At 37.9% G+C, this 15,026-nt stretch overlaps 2 protein-coding genes across 6 annotated transcripts; both read right to left on the minus strand.

Moving 5' to 3' along the window:
- Window positions 1-53: 53 nt before the first annotated feature.
- On the minus strand, window positions 54-2,899 carry LOC147850192 (putative nucleoredoxin 2). The gene is made up of 3 exons (XM_087336487.1): window positions 2,196-2,899; window positions 1,084-1,563; window positions 54-923 (listed from the first exon to the last, which is right to left on the minus strand). The coding sequence occupies exons 1-3, from the start codon at window positions 2,841-2,843 to the stop codon at window positions 384-386; spliced, it is 1,668 nt and encodes a 555-aa protein (XP_087192613.1). The 5' UTR covers window positions 2,844-2,899; the 3' UTR covers window positions 54-383.
- Window positions 2,900-5,132: 2,233 nt separating this feature from the next.
- On the minus strand, window positions 5,133-10,297 carry LOC147850193 (F-box/kelch-repeat protein SKIP4-like). Of its 5 annotated transcripts, XM_087336440.1 has the most exons (4): window positions 10,116-10,297; window positions 9,224-9,377; window positions 8,596-9,084; window positions 5,133-6,642 (listed from the first exon to the last, which is right to left on the minus strand). In XM_087336440.1, the coding sequence occupies exon 4, from the start codon at window positions 6,599-6,601 to the stop codon at window positions 5,543-5,545; it is 1,059 nt and encodes a 352-aa protein (XP_087192566.1). In that variant the 5' UTR covers window positions 6,602-6,642; window positions 8,596-9,084; window positions 9,224-9,377; window positions 10,116-10,297; the 3' UTR covers window positions 5,133-5,542. The 5 variants fall into 5 exon arrangements, with proteins under 5 accessions (XP_087192566.1, XP_087192567.1, XP_087192565.1 ...); XM_087336441.1 differs by lacking the exons at window positions 8,596-9,084; window positions 9,224-9,377 and adding an exon at window positions 6,715-6,771; XM_087336439.1 differs by lacking the exons at window positions 8,596-9,084; window positions 9,224-9,377.
- Window positions 10,298-15,026: the final 4,729 nt, after the last annotated feature.

Raw genomic sequence — 15,026 nt, forward strand, 5'->3', positions numbered from 1 at the left:
CAAAAAAATGTTCACAGAAAAAGAGATACTTAATCAAGTATGTCACAAGCACATTTCACATGGCAATGTCATTTATGAGAGGATATTATTACAGGCTTTTTTTGGTACTTGCATTTTACTAGAGAATGTAAAGTGCATGTTTCTTTGGAAAAAAAGGGTTGGCCTAGTGGTTCTGTCCTTAAACCATTAGGCCATAGGTCAAGGGTGTTGCGGCGGGAGGGGGGAAGTCCGTTGGCCATAAGTCAAGAGTACAACACCCCCTTTACCCCCAACACAATTTCTGTTGCTTATTCCAAACCTAATTGCAGTGCCACATTCTCTAATGTTACATTATTGGTTCTCCAAATATAGAGGTAAGCAAATCCAAACTCAAGGAAAGATATTCATATTTTCCGACATACATCTCCATCACAGGAATACTCACTATTCACTCCTGAATCTCCATTCTTGGATCCTTTATCCTCATATTCACTGACAACATTTGGATGTGGTTGAACTTCCTTGGGAAGAGTTAGATCTTTCTCAGCCATTTCTGTCTGAAGCTCTATTACACGCTCTTCAGTAAAAGGGAATGAATCAGCCCCATACAAAGTTATGAGTTGTGTGGCATTCGCGTTTATAGTCTTCCCATCTGCACCAATAATGACTAGTTGAGGTATTGTTTCTATATTGAAGTATTGAGCAAGAGATCCTCGCAAGACATCCTCAAACGGGAGGGCAAGCCATGGCATCGTGTCATAGTACTCATCAAATGACTCTTGATCTCGATCACATGATATAAAGATGATCTCGAATTCCTCGCCTCTGCCCTTCAGCTCATCATAAGTCGCTGCCAATAAAGGAGTGAAATTTCTACATGGATTGCACCAATGCCCAGAGAAGTAAAGGCCAACTGTTTTCCTGACAAGAGATGCAACCTTCACCTGCAAGATTAACATATCATCTGAGCAGATGTTTTACGTTGTGGATAACTCTGTTTCAAGTTGTGGATTGACCAAAAAGATAATCCTCATGTCTCAAAAGATCCATAATAATGTGCTTGTGGATGTAATTCTAAAACACACAGATACTCACTTCACTTACCGGTTCAAACCTTGATAGTAGATAATCCCTCTCCTCAGTCACAAGAAGGGATTCTAGCGTTTGTGCCTCGCGCTTGGCCTCTTCCTCCTGGAGCAGTTGCTCTAATTTTTCTTCAGTAAAAGGATATGCATTAGCCCCATATTTAAATACAAGTTCTGTAGCATCATTACATATCGTCTTTCCTTGCCCATCTAATATGATAAGAGTCGGGATTCCTTCCACTTTGAACCAATCATTGAGAAACTTTTTTGCTTTACGGTCTGCGTAAGGCACGGCAAGCCATGGCATCTCTTTGAAATAGTTCTCAAACGACGTTTGATCTTCATCTGAAGATATGAAGACGACTTCGAAATCTGCATGCTGTTGCTTAAGTTCATCATAAACTGATACTAGGCGAGGCGTAAAGTTCTGGCAAGGCGGGCACCAATGAGCAGAAAAGTAAAGTGCCACTGTCTTTCCTTCAAGGTCTGAAACATTCACCTGAGGAAAAAAGCAAACAAACCCTAATTGGTAAAATATAAAGGAACAGCAGTATACAAACAAATTTATTTGGAATTACATCACCATTTTCTAATGACAAAATAAACCCCTGTTAATTCAAACACATATTACTCTGTTCCCTGTATGGGAATCGGCGTACCAAATGTTTTCTATGAATTTTAATACATATTCTGCGAATAAATTCAATTGGATAACTATACTGTTGACTTCCACGTGTCTGAAGCCACATCCCCAAATTGTCCCACACAATTTATTTCACATCTGTTTTACTTATTTCAGAACATATTTGCTGTATTCCAAGTACTAAGCACAATGCTGTGAATTAAAATGGTGGGGTGATTTGTTTAATGCAAAATTCTGATAATTTTATTGGATTTCATGTATGCAATCATCATACTCAATATTTTGCATAAATTATGTGGCATCAATTTGATACATTTTGTTACATATCTCCAAAGATAGACCATATTTTCCTCTTCTCTTCCACAAATATGTAAGCAAGGTATGTCCAAACATTAGGGCAGGACACACATCAAGAAATGAATCTTTCAGTAAACTATTGATTTGAAAATGCAAAAGAGTTTTGATAAAATCCGTGAAGCAATCCATACCTGAATATTACTTTCCTTGGATGAGATAAGATAGTCTCTATCTTCATGAACTAGAAGCACTTTGAGGTTCTGGTTCTCCAATCTTTGTTTGGCTTCTTGCTCAAGAACATTGATCTGATCCGCGCTGAAAGGGTAAGCTCGGGCACCCCATTGATCAAGAAGTGCCAATCCCTGATCCGTCACAAGAAGTCCATCTGAACCAAAAAAGCAAAGACTGAAAATACTTGTTTTGAACCTCTCCACCACGAGCATTCGAGCCCCAGCATCATCAAAAGGAATGTAAAGACACCCGCGAGGTAGATTCTTTTTCACCACATCATCGAATGATTCCCCATCGGGTCGGTCGATATCAAGGTCATCGGCTCCGCCATATTTCCTTATGGTTTCGATGAGCTCTGGGTCCCGATCAGATGCCACATAGATGAAAATGATGGGTTTCCCCTCCTTGAGGAGCTCTTCGTAAGGTTCGGCTATGATAGAGAGAGCATATTCAAGTGCCTTTGGTAGCCAATGAGGACCTATGAGGAGACCCACCGTGAGCTTTCCTTCTATTGCTTCTCTCTTTACTTGGGTTCCATGTGAGTCAAGAAGGAAGTCTCTGCTGTCTGAGAACAGGAAGCCTGCAAGGTTATGGTGAGTCTCAGCCATGTCTCAGGAAAGCAGAGGAAGGGAATTAAGGTATGGTATACAGAGAGGATTGACCAAGAACATTCTTCTTTATATACCCCTACCCTCCTCTTCGATGGAACCCAGGGCTTACTTTAATTACAATAATACCCTTCTGCAATGAAGGCTACTGCATGTGAGTTTTTTTATAGCTAGCATATGTTGGCACAACATATAAAGATAGAAAGTGATCGTCGACAACTTTAGCACAACTATAAAGATAGAGAGTAAGTGATCTAGAAATATCTTCGGTTGTGGAATTGATTATTGGATTTTAGGATTTCTTCATTCCAATTGTAGTACAGTCTGGTGATTATTCTATCTACAAAAGCTTTCATGTAGACAAACGCAATTCCCAGTTCTGATTTTGATTTGGTGGTTGCCTGCTTTAGTGCTTCAGGTTGAGCTACAAAGTCAACTCCAAAGACATAGACCCCCTCGTCATTGCTTCATCTTATGGCAATGGCATAACCAATCAAGATGTGATTACTCTCTCTTTCTCTTCAGGATAACGGATCTCATTCTCTTCCTATAATCATGCTTTGTTAGATTATTAACTAATGTATGTTTTAGAATATAAAATGTTTTGTCACTAACAACAACAATGTGGAGGAAGTCTTGATTCTTTAATATTCTAATAGCATATATCTCATCGTGCTTTGCACACAATGTCTTGTTTTTGTTTTGTTGATGCAACGGAAGATGGTTTTTGGCTCTTAATTAAGCCATCCATGTCAAGAATGACCAATCCTATTGATTATTTATAGTTTGAAACTTGCCTATAAAATGCCATTCCTTTTCATCATGGGTAACACAGAGGACGTCAAACTACACGAACCTCTCAATTGGTGTGGTCACATTAGCCTTTTTGCGAGGATGTGAGCTTCATACAATTTAAGATTTCCGCTCAGTTTACAAAAGGGATATTTATATGAGAATAGGATTAGGATGCCAAAGAGACAAACGAGAAATTGAAGTGTATATTCACCCCATATATTTTTGAAAATTTTGAAGTTTTGAGTGTGCAAGTTGGAGTTTGCATTGTTTGTTATTTGTGATTTTACATTCTAAATTGTGGGTTTCACTCACATGGAATGTGTTTGACTTGTTTAAGAATTGTGACTTGGTTTGTTATGAGTTGCATACAAATACATGACTTTTAGTTTCCAAGGGGGTTGGAAAATGTCTAAATGTTGTGGATTTAGTGCATATAGGTGACCAATCTTGATAGAGCTTGACATATCAAAACTTTCCATTCCAATTTCTATCAAGAAAAATGACCCCCATATTTTTCGTGATCTAAAATTGCAATGTTGGAAAATTTTAGGCCTCATTTCACGCTTACAATAATGCCCCTTTAAAGCCCATAATGACATATATGATGTTATATCCTAACTACAAAAACATTTACCATATAGGTAGGCTATTGAGAACATATTTTTACTCCTTTCTTTCTCTATACATGATAATGATTGTTTAGATTTTATGAGACATCTCCAAACCAACTTTATTTGGTATTTGTTCACAATACAACTCTAGCATATGTAACTAGGTTAGGTCACTAGCTTGCTAACAATGGTAGGTGCCTTACTTGACTGCAACAAATCAACGATCACATTCTAAGTTACGATATGCTACATTGGTCTATGGTTGTCTTAGACCTATATTACATTCTCTTATGTAAGGGCCAATATTGAATTTATAGAGACTTCATCTTGAAAGGAAACTAAACATCTTGTCTTAAGCCTTGAAGGGGAAAGTGAACATTATATATTACTATAATAGAAATATGATTCTTCATGACACACATACAAATTCGAAATTGCTCATTAGAATTTGTGTACAATGGGTCAACATAACTAAAAGACGCTATCCACCCTTTAATATTTTTCAATAAGGTCAATTTGGAGGACCATGTCAAATTGATTCTTAACCATGCTTGCTATGATTTGTATGGGTGACATTCATATGATCACAACATATGCAACAGATTAATATGTGGATTATTTGTGCTCATTGTTGCGTTTGTGTTCATAGATAAGTCTTTGAGTTCAAACTATGAAATTTATATACACACCTTTACTTAACATACCCAACCTAGAATTTCCATAGTACCACTACATATAGCCACATTTTTATGGAATGCAAGGAGACTGCCATGATCATCAGTCAATCAATACAATATCAAGGAACCTAAATCATAGTGAATTACTATAAAGCACACTAATAAAGTATATTCATCTTAAATGAAAACATTGTTGACTCGGCACAAAAATGATATAAAATTGCACACATTATATGTTTGACCTTTATTATGATAATCATCAAGAAAACTAAATACTTTCATTCTTTCCAAGCAAGGAAATAATCCATAAATGGACCTCCAAAGTTAATCACACTTGACTGTTTGTGGTCCATACTAAGTTCAATAATCACAGCAAAGTAACATGTGCTTTGAACACCTTGCGTACACATACTAATTTGAAAAGAGACAGCAAAGCCATGTGGTAATTGACCTTTTGATTTTGTTCTAGTTCAATCTACATTCAAGCAAAGAAATAACCAGTTTCCGAACTGCATTTGGGTATGTATTTGTACAAAATACACATGTGAATGTCAAATAGAAATTTTGATCTATGAGATATTATTCACACATAGTGATATTGCATTGCATCACTTGATCAAATATATATGGTATTACAGCTCATCACTATATTGTTTTGGAGAAACTCTGCTCCCGCAATGGATGATGTCATCAACAAACCTGTTGCCTTATGTATCTGATTGGTGTCAAGAACCAACGTTTTCAGTCCTTTTCCAATGATAAAGATAGTAGAGCCTACTACGGCCATTCTACATGGTACTGTGATCGATCGAGGTGAAATTCTTCCAACAAGATCCCAAAACCCGTTTGCTTTGTCGAACACCAGCAATTTGATGCCAAAAATCTGATCCAACATGTAGGTATCATTTCCAACTACTACAGCTGGTCCATGCCATGTCCTAGTCATTTCATCATCAACTAGCATCCATGTTTTCTGGCTAGGATCATATGTTGACGCATAAAAGGATAGTCCATAAGGTGGGCTGACATGCCTTACATGTATCTTCCCATCCATCACCATGGATTCCCCGACATCTTGTACAATGTTTTGATCCTCATTAGATTCCCATCGATCTGTATGCGGATCATAAACCTCCCAAGATGAGAGAGCCCCTGACATCACCCCAGTCCCTCCAATGGCGTACACTTTTCCATCAAGAGTGGCACTTACAAGAAAACATCGGGCAAAATCCATACTAGCCCCTGTCTTCCATTTATGATGAAGGGCATCAAAGATATGGACCTCGTTTGTGGGGCTTTCGAACTTGCCACACCCACCGATGAGATAAAACCTCCTATCCAACACTGTAGAGCTCATTCCAAACCTTTTCGACCATGCACTTGGAATAGGAGGAAGTTTCATCCATTGGCGTGCACATGGATCCAGCACATGCCAATGGAGACATTCTGAAACATCTCGACTTAAGACATAAATCCAACCCTCTGAAAATCCATGCTTTGTACGGAGGGAAACAAACAAATCGCTGCTGATAAATGATCTCCACGTCTTACAAACACCACGTAGAATGTGATGATACTTCCGTGCAAGTCTAACCAGACATAGCATAGCAAGATCATCTGGTATACCAGGAATAAGAAGATTAACATTGTCATCAGAAGTACTCAGGCTACCCATAATGCTTCTTAGAGGTAGTCAAACCAGAATCAACCTAAAACCTGCAAAATTAAAGTCCCTCTCTCTCAATAATTGGACCAGGTTTTTCACCAAATAATGTACATGTATCTTACATAATCAAGTCACAGAGGACGGCTTCCCCAAAGAATGTAAAGAAACTTTCATCAAACCTATCTACAAAGGTGGATACAAGAATGAGTGTTTTGACTACAGAACTATCATTGTGGGCTCAAGGAGGAAGCTCTTTATTATTGCTTTGTGAATTAAAAAAATGCTTTTAATACAGTAACACAAGGGACTCCGATAAACAAAATCTTCGAGCAAAACAAGGATATCATCTCTTGCCCACTATATTTGCACCCATTATGCATAGTTCACTTTGACAATTTCACAATGCAAGTAGCATGAAGGGAGCAAATTCCAGGAACAACTGTTGGCAAAAATTTGTTTATCTATGTCTATGCAAAGTGATATTTGTGGTAAGATGACAATTATGGCACTTGGTTGATCATTCTATATCCGGTTGATCACCACCAACTATAGTACAAAGATGTGGGTGTATTTTCTTCCAGATGATGCTGAGGCTTTTGGCCCGTTAAACACTGACAAACAAAGTGAAGAAGCTATAAACAGATCAAGTAGGAGAGTTTCTTACAATGGCACTTGGTTGATCATTCTATTTCACGTTGATCACCACCAAGTTACCAACTATAGTAGAAAGATGCAGGTGTATTTTCTTCCAGATGATGCTGAGGCTTTTGGCCAGTTAAACACTGGCAAACAAAGTGAAGAAGCTACAAACAGATCAAGTAGGAGAGTTTCCTACAACGGAACTCTCAGACTATTGCTAAGAACATAGAACTCAACACAAAACTTACAGCTGCTGACACACAAAATAGAATGGTGATGTGGAAATGCAAAATCGCATTGTCATAAAAATGGCACAATCCATGCTAAAAGATCAGGATCTACCTAGCTCTCTCTATGCTAAAGCAGAGAACATAACAATATGCATTCTCAATTGTAGCTACATTAAGGTATTAAATTTTAACATAAATACTTCTCTTGATGCCTGTTTAGGTAAGAAACTCGCACATTTCAGGGTTTCTGGATATGAGTGTTATGCTCATATTCTTGATTAGACATTATCAAAGTTGGAAGTCAAAAGCAGAAAATGCATCTTTCTAGGATATAACCTAAACTCCAAAGCTGACAAGCGATATGACCTGATGCAGAAAGGTGATTTTCAGTTGAGATGTGGTGTATGTGGAACAACCACGTACAGAATAAGAGAGTTCTCAATCGAACGTCCTTCATTTTTGGAGGCATTCCTTTGCAATCTAACCAAGTTTGCTGCAGTAAAGACATTTTCTTTTGAACTTGTTCTTCCCATCATCGTCTAGAATTTCACTTCTATGAGTGCCACATATAGCATGAGGGGGATGAGGAGTTCTCAGTCAATCGCCATTTCCTTCCAGAGACATTCCTTTGCAATGTGACCAATTTGCAGCAGTCGTGATATTTTCCTTTGAACTTGTTCTTCCCATCTTCTCACATTTAGCTTCTGCAGTGGGAGCCTCAGGTTCACTATTTCCAACATCCCCATTTTGATTAGCATCTCCTCTTTTAGCAGCATTATACCATGGATTTTGGGTAAGTGGGCAAATGGGCACAGTGGAGGAAGGATTTCCAACAGGTCGAACAAGAGGATGAGGATCTACTTGAGATCAACTATAGGTGTGAAACCCCTTTTATACACCACAGATTTACAATGCATGAACTATACATGCAACCTCACAGAACTTCACGGCTGCAGAAGTGACAAGGCTCTACAATCTCACAATAGACTATACAATATAATACAATCTCTGAAATACACAATACAATACAACCTCTCAATCTAAACACCCACACAACCTTATAATTGTCCATTCCTCGATGGCCATGACACATAGTACACTAAACTCCTCAAAAATTAAAGCAGGGATTCTTACTTGAGTATCGAGAGAGGTTACCAAGTCCATCAAACTTGGATGAGAAGATCCACATACACGTCCTTGCCCAGATTTTCACTTGTCTCTCATATCCTCATCGCAATCATTAGATCAAAAAAAACATTTTAAGAAAAAAACACGATAATGGTCTCCACATCTTCTCTCTTGGACAATAGGCCATTTTGGCCTATCGTCAAATATTTTCCAGATTTTGAATAAAAACTTGGTTACACGTCTTTAGACTATTGAGTATACTCCAAGCTTCATTTTCCTTGTGTGTATGTTGAATAAGAATTAAAACACAATCACTGCCGCTGATCACTATGGCACAAGTGCAGTAGCATTTCTACATTTCCAAGGCTGATATAGAACAGCATCGGAAGGGAATCAGTTAGAGAGTGATTTAGGTAAATCTGCTAGCTTTAGACGCTCAACATCACTTCCTAATGCCATTTCAAGGAGTTCATAAGAATCACCAATCGCCATAATCTTCAACTTCCATGGGTACAGCATCGAGTTTTCCTTCTATGAAGGCTGGTGGAAGATTCTTAGGTAAATCTGCTAGCTTTAGACACTCTACATCACTTCCTAATGCCATTTCAAGGAACTCATAAGAATCACCAATCACCATCAACTTCCATGGTACACCATCGAGTTTTCCTTCTATGAAGGCTGGTGGAAAATTCTTAGAGCCGGATTTCTATTGCAGGTGCATTCACATCAACTGAGGTGCCAACATAGTTCATGGTTGCCATCTCTAAAGGTTACGGAGAAACAAAGAACTTGCACAAAACAAAGTTTCTTAAGACTTCAGCTCTGATACCATGAAATAAATGAAAATATGCAGAAGATAACAGTGATCTATTGCAATGTTGTGCATATAAAATCTCCACTTAAATTTTGGCTATTGCCTTCTTTTTATAACTTCTAAAATCAACCACTTTTATTAGTAGCTACAGTTTCTTTTTCTTGGGCTTTTTATGTTAGTTTTGAATTTTTGTAGGATGGGGTTAGTATACACCCTCATTGTTAAAATTGCATATCCTATGGCCCATGGAACTCCTATAACCCCATATGTTCATGTATATCATACCCAAGGTCCAAGAGAATGGATTCTCTCCATTCATATGCAAAATTTAGGTAAAATATATTTTTCCTCAGAAATTACTGACTTTGGAAGAATATGTCTATAGTTGTCAAGTACCACCACGGAGGGACATTGTATCCCGTTGATGCAAAACGTAATGAATTGAACTTTACGTTCCAAACGGAGAATTAATAGTATTAATCTTCAAACGCCTTTGCATTTCGGGAAATTTATGGAATCAAAGTGCTTTGGATCAACATAAGACAGTAGAGATAATGAGATCACATGCCCTACCTACCTAATCCTAGATCCGGATAACACAATAAAGTAAAGAAATAATGAAATACATTTCATGAATACAAGAAACATATCATAGACTCAGGGGCCATCAAAGAAACCTTTAAAATGTTTGAGTGAAGAGTGAATGGCCTACCCTGATATCAATCAAAAGAGGAACTCGTATCTGCAGGACACATAGATCTCTGATATATGAACGACTTCGAGGTAGCAAGGATATGTGTCGCATCGACAACTTCTGCCAGAGACATAGGCAGAGAGCATACCACAGAGAACATGCTATGAGACAGATCGATCGATCGATGGGTACTCCGAGGCATTGGATATTTACAAGAGTACCCATATATTTTCAATAATCTCCTAAAATACCCCCAAACCACTAGCCTCAAAAAGGGGGGTATTTCGGTAAATCCTCAAAATATGGGTGGAGTAGGTGATCCACATCTCATCGTTATGGCAATTGGAAATGAGAAGCAAAGTAGAGATAGATAGATTGATTGATTGATAGGTTCTATTATCATCTTTGGAGGACAAATATGTCCTGTGAGACCAAAAATATTACATTTCACGTAGTACATGTGAAAGTGAGCAGCGACTCTTGATGTTCAAGAACTTTACCAATTGATGTTGCAATCCGAGACTGCATATTATGATTGCGAGAGAAATTCGTGCAAGGATTGGGCTGAATTGAATACGTGTGGAAAGCATGGTTGAATATGATCAAAAGCAAAGCATTATATTAAAGTGTGAAACTCAAACTCTCAAACTTGTTTAGGGCAAAGTGTGCATAGATTACTTTGGTCACATGTGCCCCAATGCCCCGTCTCACATCACAATGCATGTGAGCTAAGTCGCATGGAAGCAATGATTCGAATGGTAGACAATGGAATGGGCTCTAACATGTATCGATGTGTACAGTTTCCCCCTTTCGTGAAGAATATTGTTTTGTAGTTAGGTGCAACATGTGTAATATAATGGGTGAAACGTGAGCCTCCACGCTTGTTCCATTTCAAGGTGGTGGGAAATATTACAATGTGGCAAGCATTCCCATTTACCATTTCGTGCAAAGGTATTCATTCGGAGAGTTATGATTGGTGGGCTCCCATTAGGTTCAACCTAAAAAGAGATGGAGGACTAAGGTCAAGCACGTGTTTCTTTTGCACCATTCGTTGGAGGACAATACACATAGAGAGCGAGAGCCTATAATTGTTATTATTGAAAGGAGTCACGCATTCTTCTCATAGTTTTGAGCCATGTATTCACTTTTTGTGGGGAGTAAAATTAAACTTATGCCTATTGAATGGCCTGGTTAGTTATATTGTTGCATCTCTAGGTTCTTCTTGGAAGAACCTTAAGAAAATTAAGAATTCCTAGCCTACCAAGATGGGGACAATAATATTGTGCCATGTAATTCCAATGTCCGCAACAACCGCAACAACGGAGTGTAAAGATCCCAACTAACAAGAAAAGGGAACCTTGTGATATATCATGTACATTTCATCCCTTGTGTTAATCTACTATGTTTAAAATGACCTTAACTATATAACTTGAAATGATGATGAAAAATAGCAATGTGTTGTCCTTATTCACCAACTTCATGTATGGAACAACGTTACAAAATATAGACACTCAATTGTAAATGGTTTCTAATATTTACACTGTCCAATGGTGCGCCAGAAAAAATTAAATTAACCAGGATGCACAAGGATGGGAATTGAGGGTCAATATTTTAAAGCTAGAGAAATATACAAAATTCAATATTTGCTTTCTGGGTTGTGATGAGTCAAGAATATCTTGAAAATAATTGACAATTATCTTGGGTTTAGGGAAGAATTGTGGGAGAATTGGGGAGGAACAACGTACACAATACAAATGAAATGTCAAGATTCTTAAGGGATGCAACACGGTGCAAATGAAACTCGGAGGACAATCTCGTACCATGGATCATAATGTGAATTGGAATCGAGATAATATCGTGGTTACATGACAATTTGTCAAATTGTTTCTTTAGAGGAACACAACATAGATGAAACTTTGACAATTGTGTAAATTGTGAGTTTTACAAGTAAAAAAACAATATTCATCTAAAGTTCGGGATTTGTCCCATCATTAGGCAAGCAAAACTCTTTGAAATAAGAGACAATTAACATAAAACATGGCTCGATCGTTTACATGAGCACTTGCATCAACATAATAAAAACATCTTTTAATAATCGTATACGACAAACACATCTAGCATAAACCTTCGCTACATTCATGAATATATCTACATCATCCAAACGTTCATCATTAGCATGGAACCATTGGACAATCATTCGACCCGAGTCCTAAAATATTTCCTTGATCTTTTGTGTTTCAAGACAATTATAAAGAAGATTAATATTAACATCATTCACATGAACACACACAACACATATATAAGCACCAAAAAAGACAAATTATTGCATTGGCTATATAATAAACATAAAAACTGAAGGATCAACTCACATAATTCTGTTTGTGTTCTCCAAACCAAATTTATGAACATCAAAAAGTTTTTTTTTTATATACTGTAAATAGCAGTTTTACTGATATTTCTGGCCAATCATATGATGGGAAGGCAGGCTCAGGCTCATGATCATGCTCATTGCTAGCTAATCTAAATAATAGAGGGGCATGATAGGGACACTTCTTATTTATTATTATTATTATTATTATTAAAGGCCTAGCCAAATCTGATGCATCTTTGAGGAATTAGGGGGATGTGTCAAGAGTAGGAGGAGTAGGGAGGTGACTTGGTGGGGGTGGCACAGGGGTGGGAGGAGGAGGAGGAGGAGGAGGAGGAGAATGGTGAGTTGTTGGGGATGGTGGCACAGAGGTGGAAGGAGGAGGATTGGATGGTGGTGGTGGTGGTGGTGGTGATGACTTGGGAGGAGGTGGTGATGACATGGACAAACCCATGATGGACACCATGACCAGGAGAACTACTACTACTACAACATTACTGCTGTGGACCATCAAGTTCTTCTTCTTCATCATCATCATTGGTGTGTAAAGAGGCCTGTTATGAATGAATGAATTTGATGATGATGATGGACCTAACACACTAATGTGGTGTAGTAGTAATGTGTATTGAAGGAAGTATACGTATATGTAAAGACGTAGTAACTAGGAAATATGAAAGTAGAGGTATACACAATATATGTATATATATAGATGAAGGAATGTAGATGTGATGTGATAGGAATGCAGAGAGGCAGCCCCCCCCTCCTTTTTATATGTGTGAGGGTCATCCATCCATCCCATGCAAAATTACCAAACACCTTTCTACACCTGGCCTTCTCATCTTTCAACACTTCTTTTCATTCAACATGCCCAATTCCATCCCTATCATTCAACCTTTCTTCTTCTAGTCACATACCAAACCAACCCACAACCCACAACCCACAACGCATACACATACACACACATCGCCACATACTTCTTTGCTTGCTTCCCAGATAATATCTAGAGGTATGTATGGCAGTTGATCGATGCATCGCATATATATTGGCTGCGTTAGTTCCTTGCGAGACTTACTTCTACTTTGTAAACCTGATATGACATTGGCCTTGCCTCACAATGCCTTCGAAGTAGTTAGATGTTCGAGAAAACTGTTTCATTGTTGATAATTGCATTTGTCAATGGGGTTTATATGTGACAAGTGGGACTTACATTTACAAAATGCGAGCCTAATTTGATTGCACTCTACGTAAAACCTTACCTCCTTTCATCAAATGGGACCTTGATCAATGAGGAAATGACATTTTTCTTAAGCTTAGCATGGAAATGGAGGGCCCAATAAGCCTTGTGGAGTCAATAACAAAGGAACAACGATCGAATGTTTATGGATTTGAAGTGTTACAAGCTCCTAGTTCATGACGTTTAGAGGAGCCATAAATTTAAATATTCATGAAATGATAACATGGCCAAAAATATCATTAATTACAACGAGGTGGTTTTATTAATTTCGTCTAAAGTCTTGGTTTTAGATTTTGCTAATGTTTGAAATTTGATTTGAAGCTTAATTTGTATGTTGCGTGCATGACAAATAAATACTAAATCATGAAGAGTTGTGAATCTAACAATTGTTGATGCATAACAACATACGCATGAAAAACTATTTCCTTAATGATTGTGTTCATGCAATCACCATTTCATGAGGCATATTGATATGAGCTCGAAGTTACAAGAGGTCTTGGTCATGTAGAACCCCGATAATCCACGTTGTGTGGGTTATGTGGAGGGTGATAAAGGAATGTTATGAATGAAAGATACTTTTAACATTACACAAATAGATCCTGAAGTCATTCTTTATGTATACATATATAAGCTCTATATGGATGATACAAGCATCTACTAGTCCAGTAAAGACACCATTGGTTAACATTGTAACTTCCCTTTTAGACTTCAAGTTTCGCAATACACCAACTTTGTTACCTTTAAATCTACAAAGCTAATATGCTCGCCTCCTTCCATCTTTGCTAGTTGAAATCCTAGTCATTAACAACAGAAAGAAGTGAGATGTTTGTTGGGCAAGGCTTCTACCAAAATGTTCGCCAACAGTGACATTGGTCACAGTTTGGCAAAAGAAAGAAGAAAACAAGGCGGACAAGGAACAACATGTTCAACTTTGAATGAGGTTTGCACAATGTAGTTCAACAGTGTCTTTTCATTGCAACAAACATTTCGAGCACACGAAAGCAGTAATCGAGAAAGGTAGGATTAAGAGGGTGGCATGAGGGGAACACAAAATTATTATGCCTCTCTCTAGTGGCCATTGCGTTTTTCCCGGGCCCAAGAAGAACGTGATTAATAGATATCCCAGATATGGTAGGGAGTCCACATTTATGCTATTGGCCGATGGCGAGTGTTAACTCATGTGTTTCGAGAGGCCCGCAAGGAAGGGTTAATGATTGTTGTGTTCAAAGGAAGGAAGGAAGCCCTTTGTGAAAAATCAGAAGGGACATATTTGTGATTTATTAGGAATTGTGGGCTAACTATGTAATTATGCGAAATATATACACAG

Source organism: Azolla caroliniana, unplaced genomic scaffold (genome assembly GCF_043228905.1).
Source record: "Azolla caroliniana isolate FFs.n. ecotype wild unplaced genomic scaffold, voAzoCaro1.0.p SCAF_21, whole genome shotgun sequence".
NCBI classification, from domain to species: Eukaryota; Viridiplantae; Streptophyta; class Polypodiopsida; order Salviniales; family Salviniaceae; genus Azolla; species Azolla caroliniana.